The sequence below is a fragment of the Lipotes vexillifer genome, unplaced genomic scaffold (genome assembly GCF_000442215.2).
Source record: "Lipotes vexillifer unplaced genomic scaffold, Lipotes_vexillifer_v1.1 scaffold764, whole genome shotgun sequence".
Classification (NCBI taxonomy): Eukaryota; Metazoa; Chordata; class Mammalia; order Artiodactyla; family Lipotidae; genus Lipotes; species Lipotes vexillifer.
In genome coordinates this window covers 502,491-520,611 of record NW_006799086.1, presented here as the reverse complement: position 1 = coordinate 520,611, position 18,121 = coordinate 502,491, and the positions used below count along the sequence as shown (strand labels likewise).

General features: G+C 37.9%; 1 protein-coding gene across 2 annotated transcripts in view; it reads left to right on the top strand.

Annotated features, from left to right (window-relative positions):
• The window catches only part of LOC103075343 (potassium channel subfamily T member 2), a 265,002-nt gene that overhangs the window by 185,655 nt on the left and 61,226 nt on the right, over window positions 1-18,121 (top strand). For both annotated transcript variants that reach the window (XM_007471495.1, XM_007471494.1), the window contains 2 exons: window positions 2,029-2,163; window positions 14,550-14,661. In XM_007471495.1, the coding sequence (XP_007471557.1) occupies window positions 2,029-2,163; window positions 14,550-14,661 (247 nt within the window). The remainder of the gene's footprint in view (window positions 1-2,028; window positions 2,164-14,549; window positions 14,662-18,121) is intronic.

Genomic DNA, 18,121 nt, shown 5'->3' with positions numbered 1-18,121 from the left:
AAGAATAAATCGGTAGCCAAATTAAAAAAAGGAAAGAAAGAGTACAATACAATGTTAAATGAATATAAATAATTTAAAGTTAAAACATGAAGAACAAAACAGTTTCTGCGTGGTTCAGAAATGCCATTCCAATTTTATATATTTTCTATAGATTCTATAGAGTTCTTTAGATTTAAACTCATATTTAATAATAATTACTAAAATCATTTGCCAAAGTTATGTGTCAACTACAATGGTCAATATTTTGAGTATGGAATTAACTGATATATACAGGTTTAGGTAGTTAGTGACTATTTAGTACAGGAATTCTCATAGTTAAGTTTTTTGTTAAGTCTCCACTTCATTGATTTATTGCTGATGAAATATTCATATTTTATTATCACTTCTATTTGTGTATCTTTTTTCAGTCGAGCTTACCTTCTACCACCTTATCTTTACCTTTTCCTATATAGACAATTATAATTTTTTAATCAGGGAAGTAAAAATTGTAAGAAATGAAATATGAGAAAGTGGATTACCACTAAAATAAGGTCGGTTGAAGACGTAAGATTTAGGCATCATTTTTATGGTACATAAGGGACCATATCACATTCATTTTCCACCTACTTTTTTCTTTTTAAAAAATGTATTTTAATAGATGTAAGAACAATTATGAATTTCCTAGATAAAAGGAACACCCTAGTAAAGTGTTCCTAGAGATTTAAACTTGGTCATCATATTGATTGGATGTTATGGTCCTGGCCCCTCTCACCATAGGAAATTTATTTGGAATAATATTCTGTTTCCACAGTGTTAGCCATAAAATCCCTGCCACAGAACACTGTGCCTGATTCAAGCGAAATATTTTTTTCTGGACTACTCCTGGGGATCTTGGACTCAAAACTTTGGTAATACTCTCTCACCATATAAAAGAGTAAGAAATATTGCCTCTTGCCTTCCCATAAAAGGAAAATTCTTTCTAGTGAATTAGTGAGATGACTAATTCAAGTGATCATGCACTTGGAGAAGATCCTTGGGGAACTGACTCTTCCATTTAAGAAGCTAAAAAGAGCTACTGTTCTTTAAGTTTTACACTTCTCATTTTAAATCAAAAGATGTAGAAATCAATTAGCCCAATTCTTCTTATCTATCTTCATTCAGTTCTGAACCTAGAATACTCTTGCACTCATTCAAGTTTTGATACAATCTCCCTTATCCAGTTCAGTCCTATTTTTGTAGCTTGTATGAAGCAAAGGCAATGAGATAATGGTTTTCTTAATTCAGCTTTTATGGTAACATTGTTTTTAAATTCAGAGTTAGGTAAAATTTTTATCAGTGATAGGGGAGAAGACTGACTCTGTGGTAACTCATGGGAACTTGTGTCCTAGTTTAGCAATTATTTCCTGCAACCAACAAAATTAGTTCATTCAATCACTTGCTCAAAAGTGGCTAGAAGGCAGGCTTGAATGCAACCGATATTTCTATATTTTACGTGCTCTTGGCTGTGTAGAACCAACCTATAACACACATAGCTTTACACAAATAAATAATAGACATTTAAAAATAAGTATTTTAATAAATATATTTCCTTATTAGGCTTGACCATCTAAATTAATATGCGTTCATTTCTATTCTTACCAAAAGTGTCTCAGGGATAAAAAATGTGAATGTCGTGTCTTTGAAATAATGTGCTAATTGTAAAAACAAGGTTCTAACATGTTCTAATTCTATTTGATTGTAAAATGGGTGTTTCCATGTTTTATTTATAAAATTAATAAGTATTATTAAATAAAGATCCTTAATGCATGTGCTTTGAAATGGTTGAGATCTAATGAAACATAAAGAAACCCCAAATACAATTTACTTCATAGCAGTAGAGAATATTGTCTTATATTAGTTCCCGTAACATCTACCAGTGTCCACTCTGTGAAAGCCACGTGTGAGGGCAACCTATACGCCTATAAGCGCAGGGCTGTAAGCAAGTTTTAGCACCATCCTGGTACTGAGATTTATTGAAAGTTCATTTTTCTCTGTTGGTTTTTATCAAAGTCTAGACGATTTACTCAGGTGTGGAGTGACTTTCGCTGCCAACATGGTGGTTGTGGACAAAGAAAGCACCATGAGTGCCGAGGAAGACTACATGGCAGATGCCAAAACGATTGTAAACGTGCAGACCCTTTTCAGGTAAATGTCTGGATAGCCCAGCCCTTAAACATCTGTGAGATATATGACTCTGTGACTCTGTGTATAAAGAATGAACATGAGACATTTATGCTGCAGTTATGTTTATTCATTTCATCATAAAACAAATACTTATTTAGGACCTAATGTATGGCTGGTACTGTGTGCAGTTTAATTTTTAACACCAGCTCAGCAGTTCTTTTAAAAATAAAAAGAATAATGCATATGTTCTTTCGTATAGTTTAAGAAATTCTAAAAAACTGTGCGCAGTAGCAGTCATGATTTTTGCCAAACCACGCATGTTTAATTTTGGTTTTATGCCCAGCAATAGCCAAAGGTATGCATTTGCATACTGAATAACCAGGAAGAAAAGATTGCAAGGCTAATATACCCATGTTAGGAGCCAAGTCACAATGTTATCCTCACTTCCACAAGAAAGACACTTCCTGTCTTTCAATAATTAAACCCATCCTGGTGGGAATTCCCGTTAGGGTCACCTTTGCGTAAGAATGAGCAATACTGACCAGAGAAAAGTTCATGCTGTGAGCAAAGTCAAAATTGCCAATAAATCAAGACAGCGGTGTCACTTGGAATGATTCTTCCTAAAATCATCTTAAAATTTAAATAACTAAAAGATCATTATTTCAGTTTTATGAATTTTGCAGAAGTCTAAAGGAAATAACTGAGCTACCAAATTACGAAAGTAAATAAAGCAATCTGAACTCTATCTTTATCTCCCCTCACTTTATACCTTTGTATTGTAGCAAACCATATATTGAGGATAGTTACCTGTTTATAGTTTGAGGTCAGAATTCAGGAGAGAGAACCAAGATGTGTGTCTCACTTAAGTTGACTATTTATTATATGATCTTAGGCAAATTACTTTCCTTCTCTAAACCTTGATGTCTTAATCACAAGGTTGTTGGAGATTTAAAAACATATAATGCCTTAGTACCTGCCTGGTCGTTTTCAATTTCTCAATAAATGTTAGCTACTATAATTATTAGCTATAAACTTATCACTTACGTGGGGCAGAGTGGAAAAGCTACAGACCTTGGAACAATATAGCAACAAACTTCATCTGACATGATCTCTATCCCAGAGTTCCCGCAGAAAATTGCTGTGACTTTGAGTATGTTTCTTAACCTCATTGAAATTCAGTTTCCCTCATCTGTAAAATGCATGTGGAGAATAATTAACCCTTCTTACAGTGTCAGTGTGAGGACAGGAAATCAGGTATGTAAAGAATCTGTCACAGAAATTGGAAAAATCTACCCTAACTTGCATTAGAACCTCCTCCTGTTCCAGGAGTAATACACCCTCTAAAGTTACTGTAATGGGCAGTTCATTTAGAATATAGCTAACTAGTCGTTGAGCTATGTAAATAGTACATTTAAAGGTAGCATAGCACATGTTGAAAATATGACATAAATATAAGCATTCTTTTTTCTCTAGAGAATGAAAAAGGAAACCACAGGGTGGAAAATGAATTCAGATGGATGAGATTTATAGCCAATGAATAAAGTAAAATCATACTTTTTGATTCCATGCTTGGCAAAAGCTAATTCTAGTTTTAACAGGAGAGGATCCTGGTCTTTTTGATTAAACATACCATTTTAATTTTCAGCTTATTGTGAGTTTATTTCTCTTATGGTGACAGTTCTATTGATTTGACATATTCTCTGAATGAATTATTTTTATTTCAAGAGAATAATAAACCCCCATCTTACTGAGAGGTGCAAAGGCTCTAATTAATCTTTTTCAATGAACTAGCTGACCAGAATAACTGAGGGCAGCTGCACACATGGTTGCTGATGGTGGGAAGGTCCACCTTCCCTGAGTACCTGGTGGAGGAAGCATCACATATTGAAAGAATGACTGGATGAGTGAATGAGTGATTTTGGATCTTTTCACTATTAAGATTACCTATCTTCAGCAGAACATTTTAGAAATTATGCCATTTGTATGGCTCATAAAAACATCTAGACTGAATAGTTTCATGCAGAAATTTGAAAAGAACTATGAAATACCCAAATTTTGTTCTCTCTTTTCCTGTGCCCGTAAAGGCATTATCATTTTTCTAAGTACATAACAATATTTTTCAGGAAAAAAATTATTATAGACCCACAGACATAGAAAACAAACTCTATGGTTACCAAAGGGGAAAAGGAGGGGAGGGATAAACTATGAGATTGGGATTAACATATACACACGACTATATATAAAATAGATAACCAACAAGGACTTACTGTATAGCACAGGGAACTCTACTCAATATTTTATAATAACCTATAAGGGAAAAGAGTCTGAAAAAGAATATATATATATATATATATATAGGTATGTGTAACTGAATCACTGTGCTGTACACCTGAAACTAACACAACATTGTGAATCAACTATACTCCAATTTTTAAAAATACGGTAATATTTAGAATAAACTTTAAAAAATCTATGAAACTTTTTTATGGAGTAATTCATCAGCTGTTAATCTAGGCATGCTAAACTAGGCTAGTCTTACGTAATAAAAGAGTCAGATACAAGTGGGTCCCTATGGTATATGGAATACCATTTATGTAGATAAATGACCCAAATTGTACAGACTTGGTAGTTTCATTTTATCGGTGCAGTCAGTCAGATATCACCCTTGAGGTCACTCTGCCACATTCCTTGAAGGTTTCATTTCTTGATTCACTGTGACTCTTGCCAACCCTGCTGCTACCATAATTCTTGATGTTTTCAAAAATCCTACCCAGATGGTCCTTACGATGTCTGACCTTAGCCACCTATTCTCGTGGTCATTAGAGTACCAATAATCGCCCCCCCCCATATTCTGAATTTCATTCAACTCTCTGAGCACTGCTTCTTATTTTCTACCTCATTGCTTCCCATATCCCCCACTCCGAACAGTCCTTTTCTGCTGGAATCTACTGTCCTCTGATTCTACTGTCCTTAGTCACCTGAGGGCTCTCTTTCCTCTACCTGGATTAAACTCCAAGATCAGTCATGACAAACAGTCCTGTGCTGAAACCCTAAACAGCCAATTACTGATTATCTACCATGGGCTAACACAGATCTCAACTCTGTTTCCCTTTTCTGTCTTCCTCCTACTCCCAGTTTTCCGTCCTTTCCGATTTTCTACCCACCAGCTTGCATGAAATTTCCTAGAGGCAGATGACAACACTCCAGAGAGAGGATACAGTTACTCTTATAAATAAGCATCAGGCACCTAGAAGTCCAGTCACAGTGGGTGGATAGCAGACTATTTATTTAGGAGAAAAGCCTAGGGCCCCGTCTCCAAGGGAACTAGATTCTTACACATCGAGTATGCAAGAGTAAATAGTGTTAAACATGATTAAAGAACACAATTTAGGTAATACAAACAAACTTTAACACTTCATGAGGAGGACAGTCTCCATTCCCACAGGTCCAGAGAACTCCAAACTGGGGTGAGAGGCAGAAAGTTTTTATAGCTTAAAGAATAAGAAACAAGGAAGAGAAAAAAATAGAAAATGAATAAGGAACAAGGATATAAGAACAGAGCCCAGAGTTGGCTTGGCATGTGGGGGTTGGCTGACTTGACTATAATCTATATCTGGTCAAGTGGGACATTTACAGGAACAGGAAAGTTTAGGTTTTGGTTTGCTGACGTGGCACCCAGGGCAGGAGCCACTCCATCTTGGGCTTAGAAATTATTTCAACAATAGTATGTCTAAAAGATCTCAGCCAATCCTTGCATCTTTATGACCATCATTCATTTCCTCAAACGAGAGTCAATTTCTTACTGGATAACTAGTAAGACTGGGGTGTTGATAGAAGTATGGCTAACAGAAGGCATTTCAATTCTGGGATGTGTACTCTGATTACAAAAATAAACTGTGCCACCCTGGGTGGTGAAATAGAATGCTTAGCGGCACCCGGAGTTTCTCTTAAACCAAACCTTGAACCTATCACACTGTTTATGCTGAAGCATTTTAACGTAAAGTGAGAACTATCTTAAGAGTCATGCAGCTGCTATTGGATTTAAATCAGAAGAGTCCCAAAGTCTAGCATCAAGTTCATTTTAATCTAGTCAGCCTGAATGTGCCCACACTATTGCATCATCCTGCCAAGCAAGGTTGTTGAAAGGACTAAGTGAGATGATTTCTGAAAAGCACTCAGCAGCGCCAGGCACATAACAGGCAGATAATAACTGGCAGTGTCCTCAAGCTGCAGTTTCTAAAATATCGTGGTCATGAAAATGTGTAAGCAGAAATCATGGTTACTTTATTAGTTAGAAAATTGGGGCAAGAATTTAGATGCAATATTTTCTTTGGCTTATTTATTTCTAGGAGACAATCAAATCTTGTGATCTCCGTAGTATCTAGATGGTACTAGGCAAATAAAGAGTACTGTATACTGTTACTTTATATGGGGTGATGCTACATTTTATGCTAGCATTTCTGACTGTTTAGCTGTTTGGGCCATGCCATTTTAACTTGATTATTTTGACATTCTGTTTGGATGTGGGGTTTTTTGACTTTTACATTTTTTGCTTCTAAAACTGTGAAGGAATATGTTAGAAAAGTCTTCAGTCTGTGCTTATATTAGAGCCCAGGAGACAAGAATGAGATGGAATTCAACTATGAAATGAAAGTAAGAGTGTTCTAGTTCACAACCTATTGATGTAACTGGTATGACCAGTCTGAAATAAGGTTAAATTTGTTATTCAGAAGCTCACATTGATCGCTTGAGCCCCTACCTGCCCAGCTTACTAGGACTCACAGCTTTACTCAACACGGCTCTCTTCTCCCCGGAATGTCCAAGGACCTTCAAAGTTAGTCCCCAAAGACCAAAGGCAAGCAGGAGAAGCTCCTTAATTCACTGGCAGTGTTTATGTGCGTGGGAGGTGGAAAGGGGAGAGAAGTTAGGGCAGACTTTCGGGGCGTGGGGGGAATTCCTTTCCGTCTGCAATTGCATCTGTGACATAGGTTTTTGATTGAAAGCTGGACAACACAGTTTAATGTGTCTTCATCCACCTTGTGTGGCAATTACCTATTTGCTGGTTTGGCCCCAGAGAACCTACCCAGGAAGTGATTCATCTTTAACATCCAAAGCCTAGAGCATGGTGTCCAGAGTTTTAACACTCATTTAGTGAGCAGTCTGATGTATGCGCTAGGATGGCTGGACCAAGAGGAACCTCCAGCCGTGCTTTGTGCTAGCATGAGCTGCCTCTCCAGAAGGACCTAAGTGGGTCCTTACCCAGATGTGTTCTTTCTCGCAAGGTGAGTTTTCCTTTATGGGTTCTTAGTAGCCCCATAAAGCAGCAAACTTCCTCTAGGATGACCTCTAACCCAGAGGTTCCAGACCCCCAAGGAAGGGAATGGCTCCACTACTTTGCTCAGAAGAGACTGTGAATCCTTCGCAGCTGGCCCACCACCTCCCCCAGAGAGCATTTCAGAGCACAGAAGACATTGGCAGATAAGGTCTTTGTCAGGTTAGAGCCTGTTAAACTTTCTCTCCTACCTGTCTAAGCACCTTTCCTTACATTTCTAAGAGAAACACTCAAGTGAGTCTCCCTAGCACAAAGATCCCCTGTTTGATTTCCAAATTAAAAGAAAAGCAGGGGACTTCCCTGGTGGCGCTAGTGGTTGAGAGTCCGCCTGCCGTTGCAGGGGACACGGGTTCGTGCCCCAGTCCGGGAAGATCCCACCCACATGCCGCGGAGCGGCTGGGCCCGTGAGCCATGGCCGCTGAGCCTGCGCGTCCGGAGCCTGTGCTCCGCAACGGGAGAGGCCACAACAGTGAGAGGCCCGTGTACCGCAAAAAAAAAAAAAAAGTAAGAAGAAAAGCAGGTCCTCACTTGCAAATTTAAGTTTCACTTGCTAAAGTTTTACCTAACAAGGTGCTCGATACATTCGGAAAATATTGAACGTTTTCACATTTTTATGAATGAGTATTAGTATCTAAATTAAATTTAAATAGGCACATCAAAATGTGCCTTGAATGAAAAGCAACCACTTCAAATGCCCAAGACATTTTGGGGTAGGAAGTTTTGCTGTACTATCCAAGGAAAGTATTAAGCAAGTCATTTAAGGACTTAGCTAGAGGATTATAAATTTGGCAACTACTGAGAGAAAATAGAAGAATATATGTGATCTAGTCCAGTGGGTGAAGGAATGCCTCTCCCTGAGGAACTGGTCTTTTACTAAAAAGATAAAGGCAGTAAGTGGGCTTAAAAGATGAACAGAGCATTCCACAGGGGGGCAGCAAATACCAAGGCGCTAGGTACTAAACATCCAAGGACTTGGAGCAGAGCCAGAGGAAGGTACGCCAGAGGCTGAGATAGAAACCAGAAGCCAGACTATTCATGGTTTTGAAGAACACTTTAGTAAGTTGCCCTTTATTTTAAGAATAACAGGAAATCATTGAAAGATAGGAAAGTTTAAAATATTATTTTAGCTACAGTGTGCAGAATGGTTTGGGGAAAAGTGAGAGTGGGTGAAAACCGACCAGTTAGAAGACTTTTGAATTGCAAGGACTATAAGAGCATAAATATCAAGTTAAAAATAAGAAAGGAATATCATCTCTAGCTTGGCAAAATAGTCATAGTCTTACTAAAGAAATAACACACATAGGCACTTGGGGAATGATGTAATTCAAAACACTGATACCGAATACATATCAACGCAAGAGTGGTTTTTTATACAGTGCAAAAATTTTAATATTTTGTTCGGTTTACATGGATTAAAATTTTAAATGCAGGAGATATCTGATATTTATTATACTGTCATTTATTACTACTACCCCAGACTCAGATCTGAAGTGTTTTAAAAACGTTTGTGAAAAAATATGTTCATGTTTGTTTTAGTGCCAATATTCAATCATAGTCTAAAACTGGGGTCTCATGCATCTAAGTGTGTTTCTATACCTTTCATAATAATATACACCCTTTGTTATTCAGAAACATCATTCCCAGCCACCACAGGTCAAAATTTATAGTGTAACACACTAGCTCACTAAGTAATGTTTTTATTAAAATATTGTAAACAATTTTCAGATTTGCATGTTCTCATGTTTGTTTGTTTTGCTTTAATATATACAGGCAGCTAGTCTCAGAGTTCTCCCAGTCTCTGAAATGACGTATATGGTATGGTTTTCATCTTTGTGTTGGTTAACATACCTGGGCATGTCAAAATCATATATTAAGTGAATTAATTCAAGCAGATGACAATTCCATAGATATTTTACACAATTATACTTACATCACCGAGTAAATTGGCCCATCAAAATGTGTCTTGAATAAAAAACAACCATTTCAACTGCCAAAGACATTTTGGGATAGCAAGTTTTGCTCCAATGTACAAGGAAAGTATCAAACAAGTCATTTAAAACTTAAACTAGAGAACAAGTCATTTAAAACTTAAACTAGAGAATTAACTAGAGAAGTAATTGTACAACAATTTTAAATAGAACAAACTACATTATTTTCAATTACTATATTGCTTTATGATGATCCTAGTACCTAGGGAAAATGCGGTCATTTAATTCTAAAATGTTATATATTGGGCTTCCCTGGTGGCGCAGTGGTTGGGAGTCCGCCTGCCGATGCAGGGGACATGGGTTCATGCCCCAGTCCGGGAAGATCCCACATGCTGCAGAGCGGCTGGGCCCGTGAGCCATGGCCGCTGAGCCTGCGCGTCCAGAGCCTGTGCTCCGCGACGGGAGAGGCCACAGCAGTGAGAGGCCCGCGTACTGCAAAAAAAAAAATAAATAAATAAAATGTTATATATTCAAAATGTATTTAGGTCATATTAAGGCTCAGAAATAGATGTACAGTATTAGTATTTTAAAGATATATAATTAAATCTATTAGACAACCAAATTTGCAAATATAAAGTATTATAATTGAATACAAGTAATATTTTATAGATATGAAGGGCACTACAATAAGATATTTCATTATTTAAATATTATTTAGTTCTAGATTTTCACTAGGTGGCAGACTTAGTGCAGTTTCTCAGTTTAATATAAATGGTGTAGGTTCAATTATATAGAACAGAAATGGCACATCACATGAATTTTGTTGTCCTATCTAATTTCAACTCTAGAAGTCACTTAAATACAATGACTAGATCACTCAATCATTTTATTACTGACTCTTACTAAGACCTCAAATACATCTGGCTACATATATATATATATATATATATATTTGTTTGATGTAATGTGTTAGAAAAGGATTATAAACAAAAGAATTCAAGCGGTCACAAATTTGTCTAAAGTTAGAAAAATAATATATGTGAAAGATAAAAGCCATATTTCTCAAAGAAAATAAAAATTTCTAAAAGTTGAGATACATTTTTCATTTGTTTACTCTTTGTTTCCTCAGAAATTCCTTCTCTGGCCATATATCTCAGTACCTTCCAGGATGTTCCTCACAAGCTATCCATTCACTAGCACCTTAAAGCTATTTAATTTGTGAACCACAGATTTCAGTCATCCACATTTATCATCCTTAGAAAAATATGTACATCCTTATAATTTATGAATTTTTTGCAGTTTCCTCTATTAGATCATAAGAGTCTAATCTAAAGGCAGGAATTTCACGTTCCACTTCTTTTTTATCTCCTGGAGACCAGAGCTCTCCAAGAGCAAACACTTGATATTTATTTGCTAAATTAGATACTAAATATTGTCCTCAGTAAATTGAAACAACAATAATGAAGTTATGATCTAACAACTCCTATTTCTGGATAAATACAGAAGTAGAGATTACAAAAGTTTAAAATAGAGTTGACTTGTAATATCTGAAACTCCGACATGTTGCTAGATATTCTTAATAACTTACTATTTTATTTGGGTCATTTGAGTTTCCTTTCCTACCTACCTATTTATTAAAATAGGGAGGGGGTCAGGTTCGTGTTCTAGACCCTGACTGTTTGTGTGTGACCCAGGCTCTGCTACCTACTAGAATGTTACCTTGAACGTTTTATTTGGTTTTTCTGGGCCTCAGTTTCTTCAACTGTAAACTAATAATTGTAAGTAAATCATAGAGTAGTTTTTGGAATTTGAAGAAATAGTAAGTGACTCTCTCGATTTCCTAAACAAGTTGGAAACTATCGAGACCCAAAGAAGTCAGGCAGTTGGGGATCCCATGCTAGGCAGAACTGTGTAGCGTTGGTGCCTGGCAGTAGTGGAGAACCCTGATCAGGACCCCTGCTAGACAACCACTGGGCCTGCCCTGTAGGACTGGGCTCACTTCATGGCCTGGCTTAGACCAGCACACACCCAAAGATACTGAAAAGGCAGAGTCAGGAGTGAGCCATATGTCCCCAACTCCTCCCAGGGAACAGGGGATGCAGATGGAAGCCCAAAACAAGGAGGTCCTTAACCTGCTGTTCTGAAGATTACATGAATCAATATATGGAAAGCTCTAAGAATAATGCTCTGTAAATTTTAGATATTATCGGGTTTTGGACCTTTCTTTAACCTTCCAAAAGATTAAAAAAAAAAAAAAAAGTGAAAAGACAAAGAGAAAAACCTCAGGTCAGTTAACTTTCCTTTTTAGAAACTCAGATCATGAATATGGCATTTATTCTCTAAATGAGACTACATGCTTTATCTTCATTTGTCCATGTTGCTACTCTTATTTATTCATCTTAGTTTCTGTTGTGACAGCTGACTGACACACCATATCATGGTAAATATCTTTAGAGACATTGTTCTTTTAAGATATTTCTTAAGTGAATACTTTTGAAACTTCAAGATGGTATGAGATTTGTCATTTCTTAGGCTTACCAGATGGAGTTGCACCAGCCCAAAAGTAGATTGATATTTTTTTCTATCAGGCCACTCTTCTAATTTTTCAAAAGTTTCTGAGAAAATGAACTTTTAATCAAATGTGCTACCATTGGGGACTTTTGAGCAAGAATAGAGCTTCTAAAAGAAAGTCCTGAGGAATACAGATTATATGGTGTTTCTCCATAAACTAGTGAAATCACACACCTCCTTCACCAAGATTTAATCCACTAAACCAAAAATACACAAATCGGAACTGCGAAACGTGTTTATTGTAACAAAGAATTATCAATTAGAGGAATATAATGTGTACTACTAGGACACTAGGAGGGAAACTTTGCCTTTCTGGCTGCTGTGCTTCAGTAGGAGGGCTGAGGTGTGGATGAAACCAACCAGAGTTTAATGCAAAATGCAATGTAATAAGCAGTATTACAAATAAACCAAATACCAGGAGCCACTGTGGATTCTGACTTTAAGCAATGGTACAGCTTCATCTCAATGAGATTTGATAAGAACTTTAAATAATTGTTGAGATTCCAAATATAGAGGTAGAGGAGGAAAGTAAGGAGGGAGGAAACTACATTTCAAGCAGAAATAGCAACAGGAGAAAAAAGAAAAAAGTTAAGAAAATAGTAATACCGCCACAACTAAGGAACAGGACCTGTTATGTATCAGACATTGTGCTAAGTCTTTCACAAACTGTATCTCTAAGTTTCATACCACCTCTCCTGTACAGAATCTGAGGTTTAGTGTTTCCTTAATCAACTCAAGGTGACAGAACTATTGTAAACCGTGATGAACTGCACAAATAAAATTACACTTTGCGGTACGTGGGCCTCCCATTGTTGTGGCCTCTCCCGTTGCGGAGCACAGGCTCCGAATGCGCAGGCTCAGCGGCCATGGCTCACGGGCCCAGCCGCTCCGCGGCATGTGGGATCTTCCCGGACCGGGGCACGAACCGGTGTCTCCTGCATCGGCAGGCGGACTCTCAACCACTGCGCCACCAGGAAAGCCCAATAAAATTACACTTTTAACATTAAAAGTCAACAAAAGGAATTATGTTCTGATTGTTCTTTTGCTTATATTATTTCAATCCAACTTATTACAAGTTACCTGTTGTACTTAAAGTACAATAATATTTGCTCTCAAAATGGAGATGAGGCTGTGTGGCTATATTTGTTCCTCCGAAGAGTGGATCTCATGAAACACCTGATGATACCGTAGTTTGCAAAGGCTTTGATTAGGTAAGTCTCGATACCGGTCCAGCAATGTAACCAAGAGGGCACATGTAGTGTTCACAGATAACTCTGAAATATAGCATTTTTAAGCATTTTTTAGGTCTTAACTGATAGGGTGACTAAACCCCCTGGAAATTGACCTGAGGGCCCCTCAGGGAAGGCCCAGCAAGCCTGCAGGCAGACCCTCACTCCCTGGGAGGAGGGAGAGGGTCTAGCAAACCATCCATCAGCTTTAAGGAGTTAGAGCCGAGGAAAGGGGTAATCACATCCATCATTCTGGAGTTCAGAGTCAGGACTCCCAGCTTCCTCTCTAAGACACCAAGCCAAGCGCTCAGGCAGATGGAGTAACAGTGCCCTCACTCCTGGACCCCGCAGATAATGCGAGATCAGCTGGAGATGCTGATTTTTTTCTGAGCCACAAGTCAGATGTTTCTGGCCAGCATATTTCAGTCAGTTCTAGTGCCTGAGTTCAAGGCATGGGTTCAGCTACTGGTAGGAATTTGAAGTGGCCATAACTGGGTTTGAAGACATATTGTATGGAGAGCAAAGCTGATTATCACATGATGTGGCTGCCCCAGAGAATCCCAAAATATTTGAGCCAGGACAGCTACCAGTGATCATGGACATCAGCTAGAGATCAGATCATCAAGCACAGCGACAATAAAAAGGTGTTTGCTGTGGTTTTATTTTACCCAGTTTTTCTGGGGGGCGGAGAAGTCATGCGTGTGCATGGGTATGTGTGCGCTTGCACACGTGCGTGTTTTTGAGGGAGAGTAGGTAAATGGAAAGAACGCTAATGCAAAACTCTGGGCAAGTGGGAAGTCTCAGGATCCTTCTGGAACAACGCCATCAGTTGAGCCATGGCCTCAATTCATTACAATGAGCTGTTATTTCAGTTAAAATAGTTGCTCTTCTCAGAAGTTCATTGTAGCAGGATTTGGCATTTAGAAGCACATACTGTGAGGACAGGGAACCATAGAAGATCAAAGAACTCAATTATGAGCAATAAGCTCATCATAGGAAATTTTTGCCAATCCGGATATTCATCTTACAAATTTCTATTTCAATATCATCCATGAGGTATAATTTCTTCAATCAGCTTTATGAATTTGTGGCGAGAAAATGCCTAATAAAAGCCAAATTACTGAATTTATTTTTCTTATGGTGCTAAAATGTTGGTTAAAATATTCTTTGGGAAAGAGGGTTTCATTTTTCTTGCACTGCACAGAACAGTTGATGTGGCATGGCCTGCTCTTATAATTGCGTGTAGTTTTATGCCTACAGCTAGGTATCACTCACTCATAAATATGTTGTTATAAAAAATACCATATTGGATTGTTAGCGTAATGCAAATGTTTCTTTGAAATGCAGGTTGTTTTCCAGTCTCAGTATTATCACAGAGCTCACCCACCCAGCCAACATGAGATTCATGCAATTCAGAGCCAAAGACTGTTACTCCCTTGCTCTTTCAAAGCTGGAAAAGGTAAGAATTCACATCATGAAGTAAGTTGCATTTAACCTTTTGGTTTGAAAGACTAACTCTAAAATTTCTACATGTAGAAAGAAATGCCATGAAACAGTAAAAATAAAAATGCTGTTTTGAATTCCTATATGGGGGCTAAAATCTTAATTTATAATTTTTTAAAAGTATGGATTGATGGATATGAACCATTTATATCACAAGTGAACATGATGGAGGTATCTCGTTCCATCATCGTTAGTCATAAATTGAAAGCATGTTATATGAAAGAATTAAACTCAACAGGAATATATATACTCACTTATAATGTCCATTATTGATAATATCACGAGTGCTATGTCAAGACATCTATATTTATATAGGAATTTGCAGTTTTCATAAATCCTTAAAGTCCTAGAAAACTTGTAGGCTTTATTGAAAGTCAGTTCCCAAAGGAGATAACATGAGACACAAGCTCACAATCTGAGACAAAGCCAAGTTTATTGCTTACGTAAGGGAGGCTGTCACCTCAAAAGAGCTTTTTTTTTTTTTTTTTTTTTTTGGTTTATAAATATTTATTAAAATTAAAAGTTGTTTGCTCTTCTATCCCATGAGCATCCATCCACCTGCCTGTTAAGATGCATGACTGCTGTCATAAATGCCCTTGGAATCTTCAGGATAACAGAACATCTGCCTTTGCTTAAAACTCCTTGTTCCTTGTCTTCCTAGCCAACACCTCTCTTCACAACTTTATATAAAAGGTCTCCAAAATTTGTACCCCAAGTGAGCCATCCATGAATAAAAACGTATACCTGGGATCCAAAAGAAGTTGGCCTGGACATGTCAAAGAGTCAAGTCCACCTAAGAAATAAGAGTGGTTTTATAATAGCCAAAGATGAATTTTCTCCCCACAAGCCTAAAAAATACCTGCAATAAGGTGGAGCTAATTAAGACTCAGGAGAGCTTTGTCAATGTCTTGGAGTGGGGAAAGGAAGGTCAAAGTTTATCAAGAATTGAGAATTGTATTTAATGAGGCTCTTCAAGTGGGGACTTATTAGGATTGGGAAGAGATGAGAATAATGCTAAGGAAGACAGTGGCGTTATTGCAAAGTCATGTTATGGGCACAGAAAGGTGTGGTTTTCTTCTCAGTATCCAGGCTGAGTGTGGGGGTAAATGGATTTTGCATTCCAGGTGTACTTGATACTAGTGTACTGGGAGAATTCGTTGTAAGAGAAAAAAATAAGATCCAATCTTATACGTGTGAAAATGTGTTAAATCTATGCCATCTTTATTGTTTGTAATAAAATTTACAAAATAGAGATAAGGATGGCTTACATATTTTTATTTTGGTTAGTTTTTTTCTTTCACTTCATTTTATTTTGATCACCTGTTACGTCGGGCACTGTCCTGATTCCTGGGTGACGTACTGTTGAGTGAGGTCACTTCGGTACTCTTGTCTGTTGATTACCATCTTCAACGCTGGTGACATACATTGTGTTGGTAGAGCCTTGCCACTGCCCCTTTATAGGCATAGTTACCTTGTTGCTAGGCACTGCTTCCAGATGAGGAAACAGAGTTTAAGACAGATTAAATAACTTGTGCCCAACACACAGTGAGGCCAAATACACTGAAAGGTCAGAGTTTGGAGCAGAAAAAGGTTTATTGAAGGGCCAAGCAAGGAGAACGGGGCAACAAGTGCTCTAAAGACCTGAACTCTCTGATGGTTTTTGGGGAAGACATTTTATAGGCAAAATTTGGGGAGGGGGCTGCAGGGTGTGCTATCCTCCTCTGATTGGTTGGAGGTGGTATTCCAGGAATCTCAATCATCAACCTTCTCGTTCCAACCAGTCTGGGTCCACGAGCTTATGCTCTGCCTGAAGTTACCATCCTCCACCAGGGTGGGAGCCTTAGTTCCCACAGAGCTCAGAGATATGTATGTAAATGTTTCGTACATCCCCCAAGGAGGAACCACGACCAGGCCCCATTGCTGTACTATTCTTTTCTTTTCTTTCCTTGCCTTTTTTCTTTTATTTTTCTTTCTTTATTGAAGTATACTTGATATACAATACAGTGATTCACAATTTTTAAAGGTTATACAAACTAGTGAATATAACAAAAAATGAAGCAGGCTCACAGATATAGGGAACAAGCTAGTGGTTGCTAGTGGGGAGAGGGAGGGAGGGAGGGGCTATATAGGGGTAGGGGATTAAGAGAAACTATAGGTATAAAATAAGCTATAAAGATATATGGATAACAGGGGGAAAATAGCCAGTATTTTATAGTAGCTATAAATGGAGCACAATTGCTTCTTTCTGCATTCCCTCACTCCCCTAATTAGTAAGTGAATCTGCCCTTTGGAACTCAGGGTAGGTCTAGGAGACTGAAAAACAAAAGGCAGTATCCTGCTCGGTTTCACTGAGTGAGTGCAGTAAGAGAAACTTACAGCCATTCATGTTTAGAAAGCATCCCTTATGTCAAACTGCTTTAACAGCATGGAAAGGGTGGGAATCACAGCTAGCTGAATGGCTCAGAATCCAAAGGCAAACCCACGGATGGGAATCCAGTGGAACCCATGCTGGCCTGGTGTGGTACAGTCTCCTCCATGACAAGTGAGGGAGGCTCACCCCATGATGAAAAAGACAGGCTCTACTACTTTGTCAGATTGGAACCTGGATAAATCTATGACACATTTGTAACCTTGGGATTTGTCTCTGGAAAATAGTGGTAATAGCCAAATGATAGGGTCATTGCCAAGATCACACCACACAATCTAGTCACAATATTTAGCCCAGTTTGGGCGTATAATCAGTACTCAAATAAATAGCCCTAAACTCATAATTATAAATTACTATTGTCGACATCATCACTAATAAATATTCTGTTGTGTGTATTCAGTTTTATTCCAGATCAGTTGATGTAGTAAGGTCACAATTGTGGAAGAGATTTTCATATTGGTAAATGTGTGTGTCTATATTATTGTATATCTACTGCATGAGGGAAAAAGAAGAACAAAATGAGATTTTGATCTCTTCTAGGGAATTAATTAAAAATAAAATCTTCATCCAACCTAGAAGTCCTCTTCAGAAATGTAGAAAAGTTTTGTTTGAATAAGCATTAAACCAGACTGTGATATGCATCTCAGCAATCCACTAAAGACATTGCAAAGACAGAAAGACATCTTATCCTTTTATATAGCCAGGCAGATACAGTCATTTACATACATGTTAACTGTCTTGATCCAAAGGAAAAATAAAATGTCTTCTAACTTTGCAGCAAGCAAAAAGTTACAACTTGGAGCCAGGCACCTAGGCTAAGCTCCCAAAGAGAGAGACAGGATACATTACATTCACATTTCAAAAAGATAGTTCCAAGGCCCCCACCCACCCCCCACACACACACCCCACACACCCCGCAAGAAAGGCATTCCCGGAATACAAAGCTAGCTAGAAGTTATTCAGACTTTGTATCCATCTCAAAGAGACA